The sequence below is a fragment of the Canis lupus genome, chromosome 8 (genome assembly GCF_011100685.1).
Source record: "Canis lupus familiaris isolate Mischka breed German Shepherd chromosome 8, alternate assembly UU_Cfam_GSD_1.0, whole genome shotgun sequence".
Lineage (NCBI taxonomy): Eukaryota > Metazoa > Chordata > Mammalia > Carnivora > Canidae > Canis > Canis lupus.
In genome coordinates this window covers 29,375,066-29,400,368 of record NC_049229.1, presented here as the reverse complement: position 1 = coordinate 29,400,368, position 25,303 = coordinate 29,375,066, and the positions used below count along the sequence as shown (strand labels likewise).

Sequence of the window (25,303 nt, the reverse complement as noted above, 5' to 3'; positions counted from 1 at the left end):
TATGGAACTTACCGGTGTCTAGCCGGCAACTCTGTGAGCTTGGAGGGAGGAATAATGGACTGATTTCTGAGTTTCTTTTCACTCTAATTCTGTGAGTAGGAAGAATGTAGAAGTTGGGTTAAATCAAGTTAAATAATAATCCAGAGAAAAAAGTACAATTTGGGGGACTCAGGAGTAACTAAAAAAAAGATGAGTTGACCTAGAAAGTTAGAGGACTGTTTCTGAATTGTAGCCTGTATAAAGAAGTCCTCTTTGCATTGAAGTGTTATGTTCTTGCTATAAATAATGAAATAGAGTACATTTATGTTGGAATTGCATGTTCAGACGGAGTTAGGCTGTGAAGTTGGCACATATAACAAAAAAAAATCGATGTTAAAATACTCCTAAAACTCCCTTAAAGTGTTCATGAATTATATTATACATTTATTCCATCTCCCAGATGTGCAAAAAATAGCTAATTTTTCCTTCAGAAACTTTTTTTTTTTTTTTTTTTCCTTCAGAAACTTTAAAAATAAATTTCTTTAGTTGAGCATCAGATGAAGAGGTTGGCTTGCATTAGGGGATTTGTTGCAAAAAAATACTTTAAACACTAGGAATGAAGCTTGGCAAGATGAATACAAGGAGAAAAGCATGTGTAACTGGACAGCTCCCTTCTCCTACTTGTGCTTAGTGCTCCTTGGGGAAGGCATGTTTATTTAGTGAAATGGTGTCTATGCTATTGAAATCCTGTTGTTGTTTTTTTCCCCTGGAGGACTTATGGTTGAATTAATGGAAATATCTATGTGGTGCAGATTCACAGTACTTATTTTGAAATGTATGAAGATTATAAAAACATATTTAAATATTTTGGAATGGGATGGGAGAAAAATTTTACTAAAATTCTCATACCACAAAAAAGTATGAGCTATTCCTCAGATGTATTATGTATTGCTTGCTGTCATGTTTTGTACCCTATTTTTTAAAAATCAACAAATACTGTTTGATTCCAACTAGAGTTAACTTGTTTATACAGGCACTAAAAAGAAAGTATCTTTCTTTTTTTTTTTAAGATTTTATTTATTTATTTGAAAGAGCACAGCAGGGGAAATGGCAGAGGGAGAGGGAGAAGCAGGCTCCCTGCTGAGCACAGAGCCTGTCCCTGGGACTCAATACCAGAACCCTGGTATCACCATGACCTGAGCTGAAGGCAGATGTTTAACTGACTGAACCACCCAGGCACCTGCGAGAATGTATCTTTATTTATTCAGTTATTTAACAAAAGATCCCCTTAGAGATGTCTAATAGCTATTAAAGAAAATTGAAAGAAAATTAATGTTTTATTTTTTTATTTTCATCTCTATTTTTTGAAATTTCAGTCTTATAAGTTCAGTAATAAAAGTAACTGTGAGTGGGACACAGGGTGGCTCAGTCAGCTAAGTGGCTGCCTTCATCTCAGCTCATGATCTCAGGATCTTGGGATCAAGCCCCACATCAGGCTCTCAGCTTACTTAGCAGAGAGCCTCCCTCCCCCATGTGATCTCTCTCGCTCTCTGCCTAAAATAAAAAATAAAATCTAAAAAAAAACAACAACAAAAAAAACCCCTGAGCACTGTATAATCTTTATTTAGGTCACCAGTTAGCATTTTTGCCATTTGATTTCTCTGTACACATATTCTTTTGAATCACTTTCAGTAAGTTGCAGGCATCATAACCTTTCATCCCTGAATATTTAAAATATGTATTACCTAAGAACAAGGACTTTCTCTTACATATTACATTAGTTATCAAATTTAGGAAATCAGGGACACCTGGGTGGCTCAGCAGTTGAGCGGCTGCCTTTGGCTCAGGGCGTGGTCCAGGAGTCCTGGGATCGAGTCCCACATTGGGCTCCGTGCATGGAGCCTGCTTCTCCCTCTGCCTGTGTCTCTGCCTCTCTCTCTTTGTGTCTCTCATGAATAAATAAAATCTTTTTTAAGAAATTTAGGAAATTAAACATTAATTCAGTAGTATTGTCTAATATGCATCCATGTTCACTTGTATTTGCCACTTGATTGTTTTTTAAAAACAATTTTATTTATTTATTCATGAGAGACAGAGGAGGCAGAGACATAGGCAGAGAGAGAAGCAGGCTTCTGTAGGAAGCCCAATGTGGGACTCCATCCCCAGACCCCAGGATCATGCCCTGAGCCAAAGGCAGATGCCCAACCACTGAGCCACCCAGGCATCCCTGCCACTTGTTCAAGTAATGGCCTTTGTTTTTTTCCATCCAGGATTCCATTCCACATTTAGTTGTCACTAAACTATTCTTTACTCAGTCTCCTTTAATATATGCAGTGGCTCCCAAGTATTGGTAATATTTTTAGACATTGTTAGGGGTATATATGCAGTGACTACCAAGTATTGCTAATATTTTTAGACATTGTTAGGTATAAGCTTTCCTATAATGTTCTCTGTCTTCAGATTGTTCTTGCTAATGTATACACAGAGTAATACAAAACAGCGTTCTGGCCCTGACACTTAAATCATTTGTGTAATCTTTCGACAACTAATCTAATCTTCTAAGTGGGTTTTGACATTTACAAAAAGAAAATTAACACACTATCTCATAGGTTTTGGTGAGGATTAAGAGATAATATGTGTGAAATGCATTTATAAACTTTTAGTACTATACACATGAGAGTGGCAGTTTTTTCAGTGGTATTGTGATACTGAACTGGGGGGAAAAAAAGAACTGCTTTTAAAAGGAGTTAAAATATAATCTAAACTATTTAATGGGTTCCAGCTTTGAAAGTAGAGAATTGTACTCAGAAGGAGTTTAGTTTGGGACTGTTTTGTGTTCTCACTACCAATAATAATAAAAATAGCTATCATTTCACCCTTCCTCTCACTTCCAAACACACACCTACCTCTTTAATATAACAAAAGCTGTTTAACTGCTGTTTTCATGAGGTTTCTGAAGTTGAATGGACCAATAGGTGGATGATGGTATTACAGAGGTTTGAAAAATTTATAACCATGAAGGCATTAGTAGTAAATTAATTCCTTTTATAGGAGTGATGTGTCTTATTCAGTTATTACAAAGGAATGATACAAAATTGTTTCTTGGCACATGAAAACGTTGAGCCCATTTAGAAACTAAGTGGTTTCAGGAAAAAGTTAATGTATGCAGTGTTTTTATTTAAATAATTACTTTACTGAAATAAATATTAATGCTAATGCCATGGTGTGTTACAAAATGATGCATATGCCCAGTGGGAGTTAAATGAATATTCTAAAGGAATATTTTTAAATAATTTTTTAAAAGATTTTATTTATTCATGAGAGACAGAGGCAGAGACACAGGCAGAGGGAGAAGCAAGCTGCATGCAGGGAGCCCAGTGTAGGACTTGATCCTGGAACTCTGAGATCATTCCCTGAGCAGAAGTCAGATACTCAAACGTTGAGCCACCCAGGCATCCCAATAATTTTTTAATTGAGTTGTGATGTTCTACAGTTGGATTTGTGTTTACAAATTCATATTCATTATAATTCCTTTGTAACAAGTTATTTGCATAATTGCATTTTTATTAGTTTTTTCTTAATGTCTAGCTTTCTGAGACATAATTTACATACATTAACATTCATTCTCTTGGTATAGTGTACTGAGTTTTAACAAATTTATATCATCATGTTAAACTACTATAATTAAGATATAGATGTCCATCATTCTGGGAAGTTTCCTTGTGTTCCTTTGTAATAAGTCATCCCTTTAATCCCAGATCCTGAAAAACACTGTTAGTTTGCCTTTACTAGAATGTCCTATAAATGGAACCACAGAGCATGTAGCTTTAAGTCTGTTTCTTTCACTTAGCATAGTACATTTGACTAAAAAAAATTTTTTTAGCATAATACATTCAGATCTATGTATCATGAGTGTAAAAGTAGTTTTTTCTATTGCTGTGTAGTCATTGTATGGATGTGTACCAAGATTATCCATTCACCAGTTGAAGGGCATTTGTATTGTTTCCAGCTTGGAGAGATTATTTATAGGGCTGCTGTAGAACATTTGCACGAACATATATTTTCATTTCTCTTGAGTAACTATTGAGGAGTGGGATTCCTGGATAGAATCCTAAGTATATGCTTAAAATTTATTAAAAAACTGTCAACTTTTCCAAGGGCCACGGTATTTTGCATGCCTGTCAGTATTGTACCAGAACTGAAAAAAAAAAAAGTTTGAGAGTTCCAGTTGCTCTGGGTCCTTCCCCAGCATTGGTATTGTCAGGTCTTTTTGTTTATATTTTTAATTTTAGTCAGTCTAATAAGTATGTAGGGGTATCATTGTGGCTTTAATTCACATTTTTTTTTAAAAAAATTTATTTATTTGAGAAAGAGTGCTTGCAAGAACACAAGGGAGGGTGGGAGTGTCAGAGGGAGAGGGGAGGAGCAAACTCCCTACTGAGCAGGGAGCCTGGGATCCTGACCTGAGCCGAAGGCAGACATTTGACCAACTGAGCCCAGGCGCCCTATAATTCACATTTTCTTAATGACTAATGATGGGGAGCTTTTCACATGTGTGTATGCCATCTGTGTATCATTTTACTGAAATGTCTTCATATCTTCTGCCTGTTTTTTTTTTAATTGTATTTCTTACTGAGTTTTAGGTATTCTTTATATATTTTAGATATAAGTCCTTTATCAGATACGTGTTTTGCAGTATTTCCTTCTAGTCTATGGCTTATCATTCTTTTCTTTTTTTTCTTTCCTCTCTTTTAAAGATGTTGTTTATTTATTCAGAGAGACACACAGAGAGAGGCAGAGACATAGGCAGAGGGAGAAGCAGGCTCCCTGCAGAGAGCCTGATGAGGAACTCGATCCCAGGACCCTGGGATCACGACCTGAGCCAAAGGTAGACACTCAACCACTGAGGTACCCAGGTGCCCCTCAAATGTGGTAACTCGTTAAACTAGATGATATATCTACCGAAGGCTTGTTGTGGATAGGAGGATCATTCAAATCCTGGTGTACTTCACTAAGAATACTATTTATTCGTAGTGACTCTCCTAGAGTGACCTGGTAAACTGTTTTGAAAACTATATCTTCTGCTTTTCAATAATTCTTCTAAGTGAATTAGTATATATAAAAGAAGATGATAAGCAGTGAATGAGTAAAATGTAAGGTTAACATTTGGATTTTCTTCATGATTCATGATTTTTTCTTATTATGATTCATGTTTTTGGACTCGATTATCTACTATCTAGTTGTATAAGGACCAGCAGCTACCTTCCGTGTTTCCTTGGGCAACCTGTATACAATTTTCAAGGTTAGGAAACTGACAACCTCCAGCTCAGAGATGAAATCTGCTTTAGAATTTATAGTGAATCATTTCTCAGATATTTATCTTATTTTTATATTATGCTGTAACTAAAAACTGTATCAGATATTTTAAAGGTTGATTATAATTTTAAAGTATCCATGTAATGATGATTTAGACATCTTTTTCTTAATGGAACACTCAGAATTGTGAATAAAGCATCTAATAAAGTGCCAGTATTATTGATGGTAGATGAAGATGTCTATTGGATAAGTGCCTCCCAGCTTAATATTCCTTAGTATAATTCTTGAATTTTATAACTTTTGAAATTAAAAATAACTTGGAAAAAAGCAAATGATTGCTGTTATCAGGTTACAGTTTTATGCACAGTATTGGCATTCTATTGCTGTGATAGAATGCTCTTGTGAAGCATAGACTAGGGTGGGGGGTAGCCTACTGGTGTGACAGTCCTGACTTTACCATATTCTAGCTATACAACCTTGTGCTGGGTGACTTAACTGTCTGTGCCTCTGATTGCTCAGCTGTAAAATGAGGATAATAATAGTAACTTTATCATATTATTAAAGAATTAAATTACTTAATACATATGAAGTCAATGTAGTAATGATGATGATTGTAGTCCAGACTGTTTCAGTGGTATGTAAGTTTTTCCCTTTTACTGAGCTAGAGAAATAATGGTATTTTATAAAAGATTGAGGAAGTTTCTTTTATAAAGAAGCCAGATAGTAATGTTCTCTTACCATATTAGGAATGAATTTTTTAACTTTATTGCGCTACCTTGCATCACTACTGGTAATACTATAAGAAAAATGACAAGAATGTTTTAGAAGCAATAGGTTTTATGCTCCAATATATACAGAATTATAGATAAACTATGCTAGTGTGAAGGTATGTCCAATGAATAAAAATTCTGGTTTAGGCAAATGCCTTTAAAAGGTAAACTTTGTTAGTGTTTAAGAACTTAGTCTAAGACATGGCTACTTATAGTTATATGTGACTGTGGCATCTTATTTAACTTGATTATTTAATCTCTCTTAACCTTAGTTTACTTACCCGTTTCTTGGAGTTAATATGAGAACTAAGTATGGTATTAAAACGATTAACAGAATCCCTGGTAATTAGTAGAATGCTTAGTAAGAGCTCAGTAAATGCTATCTTAAGTTATACTTCAAATATTGTGTAAACCTAAAATGTAAACTTGAATTGTAGATTGAAGTAGTCTAATTTTTTTTCATTGTGCTTATGTAGTATTTAACCAGAAACCTCTTATTTTTTTGCTTTTGTAAGTTTTGTTGAATGGTTCCAAACTCTCTGAGTATATTACCTGAAGCCAGACTGCCTGGGTTTGAATACTGGCTTCACTCTCTATAAGCTTTGTCACCTTGTACCAAATTATGTAACACTGCTGTGACTTGGTTTCCTTACAAGTAAAATGGGGGTAATAATATATTTACTTTATAGGTTTGTCGTGAGGACTAAATGATTGTGTATATGTAAAGTACTTAGTTCTTGGCACCTACTAAGTACTAGTTATAATAATTGTTTCATTGAGGATCCTAATGGACCTCTGGAATATCTCACTACTAAGTATTTTAGCTCATGGGTTTGAGGCATAAATAAATGCCTTAACTCAGACTATGAAAGAAAGGCTTTAGAGTGAGATGGGACATTTGTGTGTAAACATTCCTGTATAAAAATAATTCTATATACTCAAGCCCTATTTTTGATAGGTTATAGAGGTATATAGCAGGAGACTTCTTTGGGGATAGAAGTAGTTCATGAACTTGACCACATTAGGAGTAGCAGTAGCAAACATTTAGGGAGGGCCAAGCTTTATATTAGGTAATGGGGGCATAGTCTCTGCTTAAAGTGTGAGCAGCTTTCTCATACCAAGATGAAAACAGAAGATTGCTTTGAGTTGATAGTCTGGTTGTGAAGTGCCAAAAAAAAGTGGTATAGGAAGATGACGGAAATTTAGAAGAATGAGCAATGACTAGTCTTATTTGAAGAGGGCCAGAGTGAAAAGTTAGGAAGAAAGGCATTCTAGATTGTGATTGCACTGTTCATGATGTATTGGATAACAGCTTGGAGAAGTAGAAAGTAAGATTATAGAGAGGAAAGATAAAAGTTCAGTCAGTGAGGAGATGATATTCTCTATTATTCCTTCACTCACCCACTTAATATTGTAAATGAGAACCTCCTGAATGCTAGACAGTATACTATGAATGGGAGAGACAGGAAGTGACAAAATTAGCTCATTCCTTATTCTCATCTTACAGTCATAGGGACAAGACAATCTTTAAGTAAGTAATTGCTATAGTGTGATGAGTGTTATGATGATTGAAATAGCTACTGGAGTATTTGCTGGGCAATGTCACCTGGTATATAGGGAAGGATTTTTGGAGGAAATAACTTTTAAGCTGAGAGTTGAAGGTGGAGTGGGAGTTAACCAGTAGTGGTAGAGGATGTTAGCCTAAAGGCATGGGATGAAAGAACAACAGGTTAGGAGAGGATGAGAAGTGGAGGAGAGAGGGTGGCCATTTGAGGAACTGAAAGAAGTCTAATGATGATGGAAGAGCAGTCTTGGGGAAGCCAGTGACATGACAGGCTTAAGAAATAAGTGCTGAGGGCAGCCCCGGTGGCTCAGCGGTTTAGCGCCGCCTTCAGTCCAGGATGTGAATTTAGAGACCTGGGATCAAGTCCCGCGTCGGGCTCCTTGCATGGAGCCTGCCCATGCAGGCTCTCTATGTCTATCATAAATAAATAAATAAATCTTTAATTTTTTTTTTTTTTTTTTAATGATAGTCACACACACACACACAGAGAGAGAGAGAGGCAGAGACATAGGCAGAGGGAGAAGCAGGTTCCATGCACCGGGAGCCCGATGTGGGATCCGATCCCGGGTCTCCAGGATAGCGCCCTGGGCCAAAGGCAGGCGCCAAACTGCTGCGCCACCCAGGGATCCCCTATAAATCTTTAAAAAAAAAAAAAAAAAAGATTTATCAGTACTTTCTGAGATAAATTTAAAATGCCAAACCAGGTTACCTGGGTGGCTCAGTCAACTGGGCTTCATCTTTCGATTCCGGTCATGATCCTGGAGTCCTGAGGTCCAGCCCCGAGTGGGGTTCCCCACTCAGTGGAGAGTCTACTTCTCCCTCAGACCTTACCCTCTCTCGTGCGCGCGCTCTCTCTCTCTCTCTCTCTCTGAAATAAATACATAAAATCTTAAATAAAAAAAATAAAATGCCAAAGCCAATAAGATATTCTAAGTTACTTTTTTTTTTTTTAAGATTTTATTTATTTATTTGAGATGGGGGGAGAGAGAGCACAAGCGAGGGAGGGGGCAGAGGGAGAAAGAGAAGCAGACAGTCTACTCAGCAGGGAGCCCGGTGCAGGGCTGGATCTCAGGACCCCAGGATCATGACTTGAGCAGAAGGCAGACACTGAACTGACTGAGCCACCAGGTTCCCCATCACCCTTCCCCCGCTCTTTTTTTTTTTTAAGATTTATTTATTTTAGAGAGAGAAAGACAATGTGTGTGCAGTGTGGAGGGGCAGAGTAAGAGAGAGAGAATCTGAAGCAGGCTCCCTGCTAACTGTGGAGCCCAACATGGGGCTCAATCTCACCACCCTGAGATTAGACCTAAGCTGGAACCAAGAGTTGGACACTGAACTGATTGCATCACCCAGGTGCCTCTCATCACCTTTAAAAGACAAATCCAATTAGTATTTCTGAGAGTCAGATACTAACTGGTGATTTCAACCCTGGTGTTACTCTCAGAATTTGTCAGATGTTGGTATTTCATGGACTCCCCAGTCAAATCTCGTAGGAAATAAGCCAAGTTGAACCAATAGTAAGCCTTCCAGATTGGATAGAAAGTTATCCACCTTCTGGAAATGAATAATTGGTATATCTTTTATTTGTGGGCATTCTGTAATTGCATGCATGTTATCTGGTAAAATTTCTCAGCTACTTTGGGTTAATATATTTTTCAGTATAAAGTAACAAATTGAAATTGTAAACATTATTCTCTTGGGCTTGTAAATAACTTCAAGAGGCAATTTGTAAGTTTAATTGATTCTGGGTTTTTTTTTTAAGATTTATTTAAGATTTATTTTTTAGAAAGAGTTAGTGCAAGCAGGGGGAGGGGCACAAGGAGAGGGAGAGAGAGAAACTCAGGCAGACTCCCCAGTGAGCATGGAGCCTGTCCCGGGCTTGATCTCATTACCCTGAATCATGACTTGGTGAAATCAAGAGTTGGGACTCTCAACTGAGCTACCCAGGTGCCCCAATACTGTTTTGATGAGTGAATTCCTAAATTTTCAGTCACTACAGCTATATCAAAGATACACCAATTTGTTACTTTTATCAGTTTAGGTTCTAAATGTTTTCTTTAATTGGTTGGTCTATCTGCTTTAGTCAGTCATTGAAGTCTTAATGTAAAATAATAATTTTTTAAATTTAAAACTGAATGGGGTACTTTAATTGAAATATATTGGCAGTTTGAATGATATGTAAACTTTGAAGCAGTACACAGCATTTGCTTACAGATTAAAAGCATTTTTAAAAGACTGTAACAGGGCAGCCCTGGTGGCGCAGCGGTTTAGCGCCGCCTGCAGCCCAGGGCGTGATCTGGAGACCCTGGATCGAGTCCCACGTCGGGCTCTCTGCATGGAGCCTGCTTCTCCCTCTGCCTGTGTCTCTGCCTCTCTCTCTCTCTGCATCTCTATGAATAAATAAATAAAATCTTAAGAAAAAAATAAAAAAAATAAAAGACTTAAAAAATAAAAGACAGATTTTTGGAAACCAAAAGTGTGCTTTGCACACTTTTTGAGTATACACATTTCAGTTATCACAGTTTAGTTAAGTAGCATCCGACAATAGGATTTACATTTTAGTTACCACCATACTTTATGAATAATTGCATGAAGTGAAAACTTCTCATTTTTCAGTCCCCAGCTCATTATGTAAATAACAGATGTGCATCATGACTAGTCATGTCACTTATTTCAGAGTCTGTCCGTGATTTGTTACTTGTGTATTTGTTTCACACTTCATGCATAGGTAGCAAAATGTGTAGCTGTGTTGCCTCTTTGTCTCCCACTGATAAACTCATGAGCTGTTTTATAAAAATGGATCATTGAAAGAAGAAATTGGACAACAAAGATAAATATGCAACAAAGAAACAAAAAGATAAAATACCCGAAGTGAATCAAACATAGATGAACAGTTAAAGAAAATAGCTCACCATGGGACAGTGGGTACTTGTTGCCGTTGGAGAGAATATATATGCAGCCTAAAGGATTTAGTGAAAGGCAGATTTATTGACATACGTGAGGAAAGTGATGTGACAAAAAGGATGAAGATTCTCATAGAAAGTAACACCAGCAAAAAAAATTGTTTTAAAGGAACTCTCAGAGATATTTCATGACACTGGAAGTTCAAAGGCTAAAATGGGAGTCTGCCCAAACTCAGAAGGACAGTGGGCTTAAAATATTCATTAAACCACATTGTAAATAGAGAGCTATCCTCCAGGCTCTGTTTTTCCATTTATAGAACACAGGCAGAGTAGAGTAATTCTTAAGGGCCCTAGGATTTTTTAGAGTAATCAAGTAAGCATTGGCTTCAGCTTCAAGTCACCAGCTGCATTAGCCCCTAACAAGACAGACTGCCTGTCCTTTGAAGCTTTGTTTTGTTTTTAAGATTTTATTTATTTATTCATGAAAGACACAGAGAGGGAGAGAGGCAGAGACACAGGCAGAGGGTGAAGCAGGCTCCATGCAGGGAGCCCGATGTGGGACTCGATCCCGGGACTCCAGGATAGCGCCCTGGGCCAAAGGCAGGGGCTAAACCGCTGAGCCACCCAGAGATCCCTCCTGTGAAGCTTTGAATCCAGGCATTGGCTTCTCTCTAGCTATGGCAGTTGTAGAAGGCATCTTTTAATACAAAGGCTGTTTTGGCTACATTTGTTTAGTGTAGCTACCTTCATTAATGATCTTGGCTAGATCTCCTGCGTAATTTGCTACAGCTTCTACATCAGCACTTGCTGCTTCACTTTGTACTTTATGCTGTGGAAATAGCTTCTTTCCTAAACCTCATGAACCAGCCTCTGCTGGCTTCAGACTTTTCAGCAGCTTCCTCACCTCTCTCAACCTTCTTAGAATAGAAGAGTTAGGGTCTTGCTCTGGATTAGGTTTTGGCTTAAGGGAATGTTGTGGTTGGTTTGATCTTCTGTCCAGACCATTAAAACTTTCTTCATATTAGCAGTAAAGCTGTTTTGTTGTCTCATCATTCCTGTGTTCACTGGACTAGCCCTTTCCTTTCAAGAACTTTTCCTCTGCGTTACAAGTTGGTGTAAGAGGCCTAGCTTTCAGCCTATCTCAGTTTTCAACACTAGGCTTTTGATTTAAAGTGAGAGATGTGCAACTTTTCCTTTCACTTGAACATGTAGAAGCCATAATAGAGTTATTAATTGGCCTAATTTTAATATTATTTTGTCTGAAGGAATAGGGAGGCTAAGAAATGGGAGAGAGATGGGGTAATGCCCAGGCAGCAGTTAGAACACACGCCAGCCATATTTATCAATTAAGTTTGCCATCATATGGGTGTGGTTTGTGGTATCCAAAATAATTATACAATAGTAACATCAAAGGTCACTCACTGATCACCATAACAAATATACTGAGAAGGTTTGAAATAATGCAAAAATTTCCAAAATGTGACACAGAGGAAGAAAGTGAGCAAATGCTGTTGGAAAATGACACAGATAGACTTGCTTGGCACAAGATTACCATAAACTTTCAATTTATAAAAAATGCAGTAAAGCGAAGCACAATGAAATGAGGTATGCTTGTAGTTGCTATTATCAGTTAAAGACATGCATTGTTTAAATATTTCTTCATTCACATTTGTTGTTGGGAGAATGACTTGATGATGAAAGACTTGTGTAGTTTTGGCTGGTTCTAGGCAGGACCTCCTAAGACCACTTGAATTACAGTTTCCATGGTCTAGTTCATAAATTTCTGGAATAATTTCTTAGCTTCCTTAGTGTGTGTATATATATATATTTTTTTAAAAAGATTTATTTATTCATGAGAAACACAGAGAGAGAGGCAGAGACACAGGCAGAGGGAGAAGCAGGCTGTAAGGAGCCCAGTGGGGGACTCCTTATGAATCCTGGAGTCTGGGATCACACCCTGAACCGCAGGCAGAAGCTCAACCACTGAGCCACCCAGGTGTCTCCCTTAGTATAGATCTTGAATTGATTAGCTTCTTGGTAATGAACTGGTAAGTGTATGGTAGGGATGAGGTCCATTATATATCAATAAATTGCTATTCCAGTATATGGATAGTATTAAAACAAAGAAATGGAATCGTTTGAGTATTTCAGTGTAGCTCTTGGAGATCCTAATGAAATAGCAGTCTCTTTGGTGGACAAGGTTTTTCTGTGCCTGCGAAGCATGTTTACTTTGGGCAGAGCTGAATGAACATAAATTTAGTCTGTGAACCCGTTTTTTTCATGCTGACTATCGATTCAGTTAACATTTCAGGTGTCCGTGAGAACTGAATTTTAATCTTAGCTCTGCCACTGAGGAATTGTTGGGGCTCAAGCAAACCACTAACCCCAATGGACCTGATTTCCTTATCTATAGGAAGAATTTAGACTGAGTTTCGTTTCTTCTCTTTATTTTTCTTTTTCTTTTTCTCTCTTTCTCTTTCTTTCCCTTTCCCTCCTTCTCTCTCTCTCTCTCTCTCTCTCTTTCTCTCTCTCTCTCTCTTTCTCTCTCTCTCTCTCTCTCTCTCGACAGACACACAGAGACGCAGAGGAGAAGCAGGCTCCCTGTGGGGACCCAATGTGGGACTTGATCCCAGAACCCCGGGATCACACCCTGAGCTGAAGGCAGATACTCAAACACTGAGCCACCCAGGAGTTCCTAGATGGGGTTGATTTCTAAGAACATTTTCAGGTCCTACTTTATAGAAGCTTGATAGCATCCCTGTGATACTGTGATACTGGTGGGGGAAAGGAACAGATTAAACATGTTGCAGTAAGATCTGGTGAAGTCAGACTTAATGGAAAATTTGTTGAAACTCTAACCAGTATATTACTCTCTGCTGCAGCCCTTTGCCGTTGATATTTCTTGAATCAGGGCACCCTGGCTGGCTTAATTCATGGAGCTTATAACTCTTGATCTCAGGGTTGTGAGTTCAAGCCTCACATTTGGCATAGAACCTACCTTAAAAAAATCGAGGTGCCTGGGTGGCTCATTCGGTTAAGTATCTGCCTTCAGCTCGGGTCATGATCTCAGGGTCCTGGGATTGAGCTCCACATTGGGCTCCTTCCTCAGCAGGGAATCTGCTTCTTTTTCTCTTCTCTCTGCCTCTTCCGTGGCTTGTGTGTGCACACTCTCTCTGTCTCAAATAAAGTCTTTTAAAACATTCCTTAACAACAACAAAAATTTTTTGAGATCTACCACATAATAGTGCTCTTACCAGTACAGGTCACTTATCTCTGAGGCAGGAAAGGCAGGTGCTAAGGAAGGGAAGGGAGGAAATAAAATCATCAAGTGAAGCATACTTCACTTCTCATTGTTCGCTCTGGCAAGACCTGGTGTTTCCACTGTAAGGGTTTTTAATTTAAACTATTTATTTGAGAGAGAGAGAGAGAATGAGTAGGTGGGAGGAGCAGAGGGAGAAGCAGACTCCCTGCTGAGCACAGGCTAGATCCCAGGACCTGGAAATCATGGCATGAGCTGAAGTCAGATGCTTAGCTGACTGAGCCACTCAGGTATCCCGTTCTTGTTTTGGTTGTGTGTGTGTGTTTATTTATTTATCAATATTTTTTAAGAGAGAGCGAGCATGCAGAAGGAGGGGCAAAGGGAGAGGGAGAAAGAGTCTTAAGCAGACTCTGCACTGAGTGCAGAGCCAACATGGGTCTCAAGACCCTGAGATCACAACCTGAGCTGATACTAAGAGTTGGCTGCTTAAGCAACTCTGCCACCTAGGCACCCCTGCACTGTATGTAATAATTTCTTTATCTCCCTGTAGATGTCTACTCTATCTTACTCCTAATACATATTTCTTATATAAAATGTGTAGGATGGTCATCAGGATTTTACTGTGAAATGTGAATGAATCTTAACATTAGTCCTTTGTCCTCAATTTAACATATCCAAACCTGCTTCTCTTCTGAATAACTTTATCTTGGTTAATGGAGTGGTATTTAAGAATGTCACTATTTACCCAAAGAATACAAAAACATGAATTCAGAGGGATGTATGCATCCCTGTGTTTATAGCAGTACTATTTACAAGAGCCAGGATATGGAAGCAGCCCAAGTGTCTATCAATTGATGGATTGATGGATGTATAAAGAAGATGTGAGATATATATATGTGTGTATATATTACACACAATGTAATAATATTCAGCTGTAAAAAAGCATAAAAAATCTTGACATTTGCAACAACATAGATGGATCTAGAGACTATAATGCTGAGTGAAATAAGTCAGAGAAAGACAAATACCATATAATTTCATTCATGTGGAATTTAAGAAACAAAACAAATGAGCAATGGGGGAAAAGAAAGACAATTCAAGAAACAGACTTAACTCTAGGGAACAAACTGATGGTTGCCAGAGGGGAGGTGGGTGTGGAGTGGGTGAAATAGGTAAAGAGGATTAAGGAGTACATTTGTGATGAGCACTAGGTGTTTAAAATAAAAACTTAAAAAAAAAAAAAAAAGAATGTCACTTCAAGGGTGCCTGGGTGGCTCAATCAGTTAAGCATCTGCCTTTGGCTCTGGTCATGATCTCGGGGTCCTCATATCGAGCCACATGTTGGTCTCCATGCTCAACAGGGAATCTGCTTCTCTTTCTCTCTCTCTCTCTGCCCTTCCCATCACTTGTGCTCTCTCAAATAAAAAATAAAATCTTTAAAATAAAAAAAAATGCTAATTCTTTTTTTTTTTTTTAAGATTTTATTTATTTATTCATGAGAGACACATAGAAAGGCAGAGGCATAGGCAGAGGGAGAAGCAGGCATGGAGCCTGATGCAAGACTTGATTCCGGATCTCCAGGATCATGCCCTGGGCTGAATACCATGCTAAACCACTGAGCCACCTGGGCTGCCCCTGCAACTTTCATTTTTAAAACTACAGAAAATTGCAACCAATACAATAAAACCACATTCCTTCCACCCCAAACTAGCAACCATTACCATTTTGTCTTATTTTGTTTCCAGCCTTAAAAAAAAAAAAAAAAAGTCATGGAGTGCATGGTAGAAATTAGAACAATATCAAAGGGCTTAGAGTAGAAAAAGAGGTAAACCTCCCAACCCCAGACACCTGATCTTCTCTCCCAGAGGCAACCCTGCTACAGGTTTCTTATATTTCCTTACAAAGATATTTTATGCACATATGAGCATAGGTTTTAGTGTGTTATCCTCCCCTTTTTTCCCCCACAATTGGGATGGGAGCTCATGATGTACAACATTCTGTGTCTTGCGTTTTTAAATTAGTATTTCTTGGAGATTGTTGAAACAGGAGAGTTTAAATCTGGGACTTGATCCCAGACATCAGGATCACACCCTGAGCTGGAGGCAGAAGCTCATCTGCTGAGCCATCCAGGTATCCCAAAAATGCCAGTTTGGAAGTCACACTAATCTGGATTCAAAATCTCACTTCTGTATATGCTAGCCTTTTTTTTTTTTGTTTTTTTTTTTTACCTTGGGCCAGGTTATATAATTCCTCTGTCCTTTGGTTTTCTCATCTCCCGAAACAAGGATTAAACAGTATTTATTACTTGGGATTTTTTTTTTTCATGGTAAAGACTGCTTTATTGGTGGCAGTTAGTATAAGTCAATAAATATTGAGTTTATCAATTACTGGTCCATAGAGAGCTGAATGAAACTGAACCAACTGCCTGCTGAGATGAACTGAAGTCAATCTTGCTTCTTGGGAAAAGAAGCCACAGCTAGCTAATAATGGCATATGCTGTTCCACCAACTGTAAGCATCATAGTGGCTCTATACAGGAGGGCATCAGCTACTCCATCCTTTAGATGCACTGGTATTCCATTATCCTCCTGAAATAGCTTTTGTTTCTCTGGAACTTTATTTTCAAACTGCCTGCGTGAAACAGTACTTATGGTCGTCTGGGCAATCTGGCGAAGAGTCAGCAGATTCCGCAGCATCTTGGCTCAGTTACTACCCACCAACTGCGACAACTGAACACCAGGAACGAAAGTCCCCGCACCGGAACCGGAACTACCTCTCTACTTGGGATTTTTGGGAGAATTAAATGATAGTGTATTAAGTGCTCCTGGCATATATTTAATGTTAAATAAACAAATCTTAGTGCTTTTGTCACTGTCCGTTTAATTCTCAAGCTAGGAGCTTTCTAGCTTTTCTCTTCGCCTTCCAGCTGTCTTTTCTTTCTTTCTTTTTTTTAAATTTTATTTATTTATTCATGAGAGACACACAGAGAGAGAGGCGGAGACATAGGCAGGGGGAGAAGCAGCCAGCTATCTTTTCTCATCGATAGTCAATCTTGTTAAGACCTGTGATTCTTAGACATGTTTCTCATATTTGGCTCTTTTTCTTTAGCTTCTTCCTGAGGTCAGGTCCTGCTTCCAGAGTATTGCAGTAAATGTCTTGTTGCCAGACTCTTCCTAATTCATTCTCCATAATTCCATCACAATCTGATTTGGAGACTCCATTGTTTATAGGGTTGTTCCTCTTAGCACATGTTGGAAGTCCCACATCTCATAAGATGGGTAGAACATCATCTTTAGAACCTCATTCCTCTTTGACATTAAAGTTGGTTGCTTCTGTAGCATTTTGTTCTTTTATCTTTTTAGCTCATTTTACTTGTCTGTGTCCCTTACTTGGACTATGTATGTCTCTTGGATGGGAGTTCTTACTTGCTAATTTTATATTCCAGTGGCCAAGTGTAGTGTGGCAAATGGTAGGTACTTGGAAAATGTTTATGGATTAATTTATTGATTGTGTACCTGAAGAATAACAGTCTTCATTTTACTTCCCCTTTCCCTTTTTGAAGATCTGAGTAATTAAAGAGACCAGAACAAGAAGGCACACCTAAAATTAAGGGAAGAGGATCTTCAGCATCCTTACCTCTGAAATTAAAAGTTTGAGAGGAAGGAGACCTAAAGGGGTGAGAGTAAGGAGTTCTTCAGGACAAAAGAATATGTGATTGAATGGTGAAATTAAGATCTGCTATCCTTAAAAAAAAAAAAAAAAAAGATCTGCTGTCCTTAAATTTCAATAAATATTAGAGATAACATCATAGATATCATTTTTAAACCAATAAACCTATTTAAGCATTAATTTTACTTGTAGATCTTGTCTTTACACATTATTGGCAATGACATCTCATTAGAAACATTAGAAGAGTTGTGTATTTGTTTTAGCAAATAGAGAGGAAAGCAGAAACAAAAGCTTCTACTGTCGGTAGCTTAGTAAATGTAAGAAACCTTGCCTTAACACAGTAAATTACAGCTGGGAAAGAGGAAGAAGGTAGGTTAGTTCCTGGAGTTGCGGAAAGAGGACTAGGGAGATGCCCAGTGCCGTTAGTTAGACGGAAGCCCTTGTCTCCCTTACAACTTAATAACCGTGTTCTCGTTCTTCCCTCTCTAACCCACACTCTGCAGGTGCTATTGCTAGCAGTTTTCCTTACATCTTGTGTTGAAGCACTGACCATATATTTTCCAAAAAACCTTGTGATACCTGTTTAGTGTGATATAATATTGTTAGTAATATGCTTTGGGTCATTTTAGATTTGGGCAGCAGTCTGATTTGGAACCTAACTGTTGTTTATGATATTTCTTTGTGGCAAATCTGAACTTTCAAACCAAAAAATGAATTTTTGGAATATAATCATTTTGCATAAAAGGGATTGCCTTCGACAAAGTAATTCATCCTTTTTAGAAGATGTGAGCAAGAAGAGGAAGTCAATTCAGTTTGATTTCTCCACATCTAGGGGAAATCTCTGTTGTGCTTCTGGTTGTTATAGAAGCATGTTTTACTTCTGAAGTTGAAGACAAAGTGGATTTTTAAAATTAATTTACATATTATTTTTCTTGATGTTTTAAGGATACTTTGCCTGTTGGGGCAATACATTCTTGGGGTAGTAATGAAGGATCGTTAAATTTTTCAATATGAGGATTTATTCATTTTTCAGGTATTGTATGCCAGGCATCGTGCTAGGTGTAGTAATATAGTGGTGACTGAAATAGACAGTGTTTTTGTTTTAGAGTATATAGTCTAATTGGGAAGAAAGACACTCCTCCCATGAACAACAAACAATGAATGCAAATTTTGATCATCAATATCACAGTGTACTGAAATAGAGAATAACAGAGGGACATAGGTCAATTGGAAGGTTTATCTTAGGGTGGCTAAAAACGACTTCTCTGGGAATATGAAATTTAAACTAAAATTTGAGAAAGATAAGAGAATTTGCATTCAGAATGGAATAGTGTGTGCAAAGCCACTGAGGCAAGATAGAGCTTACTTATTAGTTCTTGGAGAAAAGAAGGAAAGTGTGGTTGAAGCAGACGGAAGAGTAGCATAAAATAAATTCAGAGGAGTAGATGGGCCATAGTGTGTGGGCCTTTGTAGACTACGATAAGGTATTTGGATTTTGAGTGCATTTAGAAGCTGTTATTTTCATCAGGAGAATGACATGAGTGTTAAGTGGATCACCTTGGATGTTGTGTGGAAGGTGCTGAATGGAATCAGGAGGCTAGTCAGGCTATTGCAGTAATCAGTGGAAGAGATGCTAGTGACCTAAACAAAATGGGTTCATGCTAGTGGAAATTGGAGATTTTTGGAAGTTAAACTGAAAGGATTGCTGATAAATGTGGGGAATGGTGGGAAAAGAAGGATCTATTACTTCTAGAATCTGGTTTGAGCAACTGGGTTGATGGTTAGTGCTATTTAGTAATAGTAGAGATAAGAGAAAATTGGGTTAAGTTTTGGATATATGAAGTTTGAGATGCCTGTGAGACATCTAGATGGAGAAATGAGATAGGCAGTAGGATGTATAAGCTGGTACTCTAAGCAGAAGTTTGGACTGTAGATAAAATGTATAGATGACATTTAAAGCCGCGGTAATGGATGAGATACCTAGGGAGCCAGTGTAAGAAGTGTATGGTTCCTAGAAGGTGAGTAGGGCAGCAGAGCATAGTTAACAGGATTGGTTTGAGATAAATAGATACTTCTTTTATTATAAGACAAAGGCAGAGACCCATGCAGGTACAAAGGCTGCCACAACCTTTAGTTTGTTACAACAAAAAAACAGAGTATCTGCAAAGCATGATAAAAGGAAGTGTGCCTGTGATTGTTTCAATCTAGTTGTGAAATAAATGAATGAGGGAAAATCTGAGTTTGGTAGATGAGTAACTAGGTGGAATAAGTAAATGGTGTGATGGAGTTCTAAAGTCTTATTTTGGAGGTCAAGAGGACACTGGCCTATGATATCTGGTCTGGTCAGTTTGCATGGCTAGTTCGCAGTGGTGTCAGAACCAGTTGCTTAGTAGCTTTGTTAATAGCTTACTAGGATTGAAGAGTTTTTGCCATCATTAAAGACAGGGTGAATTCTTGACATGCAATAGTTAACACTACCTAATTTGGAGTTTTAAGAGGATGCTAAAATAAAACGGAACAGGACAAACTGTATATTAGCACAACAGAAAAATATTACTAAAAAATAAGGCATGTGCCCAGAAAGCATCTGTGTACTTATAATTTAATACAAAATGTTGACTTACCAGAGATTATCTAATGTAAACTTTGCTTCTGGTTTATGAAGTTATGAGAATGCTAAACAAATTTTGTATTTCCTTCCTTCCTGAATATTATTTCTTAAATATGCAACAGAAATCTAAGCCACTTAAAAGTAACATTTTGTTTCCTATTTGTTTCAAATTGTTACTAATAAGTTACTTATTTTTGAAATGTGGTACTTAAAAATAAGTTAATTTGGTTAACTTTCTATTTGTCATTTTTTTACTTTTTAAACAATTAAAAAATTTTTTTAAGATTTATTTATTTATTCAGAGAGAGCGAAAGAGAGGCAGAGACACAGGCAGAGAGAGAAGCAGGCTCCATGCAGGAAGCCCGATGTGGGACTCGATCCTGGGTCTCCAGGATCACACCCCGGGCTGCAGGCAGTGCTAAACCACTGCGCCACCGGGGTTTCCCAACAATTAAAATTTTTTAAAAAATGAAAGTAAATAATTACATTTTAGAATTGCATAATAAAATAGTTAAGAAGGAATTGTGGCCCTAATAGGAAAAGATTAAATAGAGTATTAATAGTGTATCCCCTTTCTCTGTGCTTATATTTTCTAGAGTGTAAGGAAGCTATCATTGCAAAAAGAGGGACATAGTATTTTCCCTAGCAGAAAGCTTTTTGAAATACTTGATTTTTTTTTTGTGACTCCTGGAGTCATGGAGCAGGTGAATGCTCCAAAGGCCATTTGGTAGAATAAGCAATGTTTGTATACTCAGCCTCACAATAATGAAACCCTTAAGTTTTGTTCCTTAGAATACACAAATGGTGTCTTTGTAGGTTAAATACTCAACTACTTCTTGAATTTGAAGAGCATTCTGTTAGTCAAGAGAGATTTTTATTGATTCAGTTAATGTTTTAGCCATTTGCAATTTTAATGATGTAAATTTGAGTGTCAGATAGTGTTACTTTTATGTGGAACAGAGCACAGCATGATTGGATCTATTAAATAAGGGAGGAACACAGCAATAATTCTTTCCAGAATTCTAGCAAAATTTTTTTAAGTTAATTTTAAAAGTTTATAAATTCTAGTATAATTAACAAACAGTGGTAGTTTTAGGCATATAATATAGTGATTCAATAATTCTATACATTACTCAGTGCTGGCAAAGTGTTTTTGAAAAATTGACGTATATTACTAAAAGTATTATAGATGACCTTTATTGGTTTATGGAACCATAATCTAAATAGTTCTTGACTTCTGAAAAAGGCTAGATTTATGAATAAAGAAAGAAATGTCTTTTCTACTGCAAGAGAGAAAATGACTTTATAGTATTCCCCCCTTAGATTTTCTTTCTGAGGTTTGTATTTATAGTGTGTTGCCTCTTAAAATCTAGATAAAATATTTTAAAGTCACAATATACCAAATAAAAGAAGGTGGTTACACTATACCTGGAGCATAACTGAAAATTAACTTTGGAAAAATTGACTACTAGAACATATTGTTGAGCATGATCTACCCCTTGAATGGTTTTATAATGCTGATGAAACAAGTCCCCCTTATGGTGATGCTTGCTAACTCCTACCATGGCAAGTGCCAGGCTGATGGTTTTGTTGTTGTTGTTGTTGTTGTTTGTTTTTGTTTTTGTTTTGAGAGTGAGGGTATGGAGAGAATCTTAAGCAATCTTAAGCAGCCTCCACAACCCGTGAGAGCCTGGCGTGGGGCTCCATCTCACAACCGTGAAGTCATGACCTGAGCCAAAATCAAGAGTCAGTCACTTAATTGACTGAGTCACCCAGGTGCCCCAGGCTGATTATTCTTATGTGTGAGTGTGTGTGTTGCATTTAGTTGTCTAATGCTATGTTTGAAACACTAAGGCTGCCATTCTAAAAAATTAGAAATGTTTATTAGAACAGGTGCGGGTTTCAGATTTTGATGTGGGAGTAAAATACATGGAAAGTTGTTCTAAAGTTTCATTATGTACATGTAGGGAACTTCAATAACTTTCTTTATAAATTGTAATGCCACATAAGGAAAATAAGCCATTATTTTATGAATCACCAGCATTTTCATTTGCTTTTCATTATTTATTTGTAGTGATTTTATAGATGACCATTTTACTTTTAAAATCAAAGTTTTTATGCTTCTACTCAGTCTTTGATTGGAGGAATATATAAATATATATCTTGATATTTGAAATCTCCTGTGCACATTGTGTTTATATCAGTTACAGTTGACATAGTATAGTTTAACTTATTACTGTGGAGACAAGCTGTGCTGTAGCATACTAGATAACCTAAGTACTTTCAAGAGTTACTGCATTAAGATATACTGCTTTACACATACATACAAAATTTGTTAAGTATTTTTGATGTACAATTGGCTCTTACACTTGCCTTGTTGAGTGATTCTCAATTGGTAGATCATCGTTTTTCTCAGGATTTTTATCAGTGTATAAAATTCATTTTTGCTGCTTCTGAATAGAACAGCTATATTCTTGTGATATTCTGGGTGAAGCCAGTTATGGTACTTGAGGTGAAGGTATTACTAGTTTTGAAGTAGGATACATAGTGTTATACAAAGCCAGCAGCAAAGGAAGATTTTCTAGAAGGTGAGAAAACATTATTTTGTGTATTTAAGAGAGCTTAATCAAGTTTCTAAAAAGTTTTGAGGTGAAACAGACACAATGACTGTGCTGAAGAGCAAATTAAGAAATGGTAATTGTAAATGCGTTTTGAGTTTTATATTATCATTCCAATCACTTTTTAAAGGAGCACTTGGGTGGCTCGATTGGTTAGGCATTGGATTTGATCTCAGCTAGGCTCTTGATCTCAGGTTGGAGAGTTCAGGCTGGGCATGGAGCCTATTAAAAAAAAAATGACATTGTAGGGGCACCTGGGAGGCTCAGTCGGTTAAGCGTCCAACTCTTGGTTTTGGCTCAGGTCACGAGCTCTGATTTCTGCATGGGGTGCCCCACTCAGTGAGGAGTCTATTTCCCCTCTCTCCTCCTTGGCTACTCCCCTCTTGCCTCTCCCCCCTACTTATGCTGTCTCTCTAAAATAAATCTTTTTAAAAAATGTAATTCTTTTAAAAAATGATCTTGTAATAACTTCTTTGTTTTCTTCTTCTTTCTTCTTCTTCATGAGAGACACACAGAGAGAGGCAGAGACACAGGCAGAGGGAAAAGCGGGCTCCCTCTGGGGGGCCTGACCTGGGACTCAATCCCAGGTCTCGTAATCAGGCCGTGGACTGAAGGCGGCGCTAAACCTCTGAGCCATCAGGCTGCCTCAACTTTCTCTTCTTTAAAACAAACCTAGGGCAGCGCTGGTGGCTCAGCGGTTTAGCGCCGCCTTCAGCCCAGGGCCTGATCCTGGAGACCCAGGGTCAAGTCCCCCATCAGGCTCCCTGCATGGAGCCTGCTTCTCCCTCTGCCTGTGTCTCTGTCTCTCTCTCTGTCTCTCATGAATAAATAAATAAAATCTTTTAAAAAAATGGAAAAAAAAAACCCTAAAAATACTCCTTGGATTTGCTTTCCACTTTCTGTCCATCTGCCATCCTATTATTGTGCTCCTCCTGTAACAAAGTACTCAGGAAAAGTTCTCTGTATTCCTTATCACTACTTCCTCACTGCCTAACCATTGCTACTCGGACTTTTATTTCCACTCCCACATTAATTTATGTATCTCTCATTTTCACTCTGTTTCCTGTAGTTCTTCAGAATTATCAGTGATGATTTTGAAACATAACATTCCCTTGTTTATTCTTGCTGGATGCAGGTGGGCTGCTCCTTTGTTGTGAGGAAGGGAGGTGGAATTGATAGGGAGGGTCAGATTTTTAGAGGAAGATCAGGAGAGTTAGCTGTTTCTGAGTTTAGAGTTCAAAACCTAATTGATGGAAAGTTGAGATTTTCATTCATCAGAGACCCATGAAGTTTTTCTGTAAAAGTCCTGATACAAATATTTGGGGCTTTGTGGGTCTGCCTGAGTGAAGGGTGGCCAGCTATATGCATTGACAGCCAGAAAGTAGTAGGAATTTAATGGCCTTGGGAGCAACCAAGGAAGTAGATAGATACCTCACCTTATGTTTCCTTAGGTGGGACAAGTCTTAGGCATCTTCTACATAATTCCTCAGGGGGTCTTTAGCAGGACTGAACTCCCAGTTATACACAGTAGTCAGTGAACCCTTAATACACTTCTCTGTAACCGTCTCACTTCCTATTCCCTTCAAAGTGTGCTTCCCTTCAAAGTTCTCATCTCAGGTTTGCCTTTTGGGGGAATCCAAATGATATATCAGTGTTTACAGAGGAGGAGGAGGATACAGCTTTTTCTTCCCTTTTCCCCCCACTGGGGAGATAGGTCTTCCTTAGTGGTTGACATTGGCACAGAGGACAGAAGAGTGAATGGACTGAGGTATGGGGAGGAAAGTAATATATGCCTACCTACCATTAATTCAGTTCAGCTCAGACTTACTCAAATTGGTTCATTCTTTGCAGTTATCTTTTCCTGTTTTGGGTTCTCTCTTCGTGAAAAGTAAACCCTTTATATAATGTGTGTGACCATTTACCTCAATAAATGAAAAGGTTCCAACCTTGGTGGTTTTTAATGTTAGATAAGATTTTCAGTATTTAAAGTTAATTGACAAATTCTGTGCTGGAAAATCATTTAAGATGCAGGGTACTGGGCAGCCCAGGTGGCTCAGCGGTTTGGCGCCGCCTTCAGCCCCAGGTGTGATTCTAGAGACCTGGGATCGAGTCCCACATCAGGTTCCCTGCTGCGTGGGGCCTGCTTCTCCCTCTGCCTGTGTCTCTGCCTCTCTCTCTCTCTCTGTGGGTCTCTCATGAATAAATAAATGAAATCTTTAAAAAAAAAAAAAAAAGATGCAGGGTACTACATACAGTGTGTCTCACAATTAAGTGAGTAGTTATAAAATAGGAATTATATATATTAATACAATTAAACTTCAATTGACATAATTGACTGGGTTTTTCCAAAACAAATATTAAAATTTCAAAGTGGCAATGTAGTCAGAAGTAACTACAATTCTCCCATTACTTACTGATTAATTTTTTTTAATGTCTGGGGATTTAATTGAAGACTTTTTCCATTTGTGTTTCTTCCACAATGAGAAATTCAGTCATGTGATTTAAGTTTCACCATTGAAGAAGGTGTTTCTAGGCACATGATGTGGAAATTTTATTTTTTACTGTGTGAGGCTTTCAGGTATACAAGTTGTGTTAAAAAAAAAAAAAGTATATGC

General features: G+C 37.8%; 2 protein-coding genes and 1 long non-coding RNA gene across 9 annotated transcripts in view; 1 reads left to right on the top strand and 2 right to left on the bottom strand.

Annotated features, from left to right (window-relative positions):
* The window catches only part of LOC106559102, a 155,165-nt gene that overhangs the window by 1,989 nt on the left and 127,873 nt on the right, over nucleotides 1-25,303 (bottom strand). Inside the window, exon 3 of the long non-coding RNA XR_005363259.1 lies at nucleotides 13-89. This is a non-coding gene — a long non-coding RNA (uncharacterized LOC106559102). The remainder of the gene's footprint in view (nucleotides 1-12; nucleotides 90-25,303) is intronic.
* FERMT2 (fermitin family member 2) overlaps nucleotides 1-25,303 on the top strand; it is an 80,017-nt gene that overhangs the window by 4,784 nt on the left and 49,930 nt on the right. The window lies entirely within an intron of this gene.
* On the bottom strand, nucleotides 16,250-16,542 carry LOC100686500 (cytochrome c oxidase subunit 7A2, mitochondrial). The gene has a single exon (XM_038544741.1). The coding sequence runs from the start codon at nucleotides 16,484-16,486 to the stop codon at nucleotides 16,268-16,270; it is 219 nt and encodes a 72-aa protein (XP_038400669.1). The 5' UTR covers nucleotides 16,487-16,542; the 3' UTR covers nucleotides 16,250-16,267.

Coding starts and splice junctions, on each gene's coding strand:
- LOC100686500 (XM_038544741.1), bottom strand. CDS start 16,486: ATGCTGCGGAATCTGCTGACTCTTCGCCAGATTGCCCAGACGACCATA.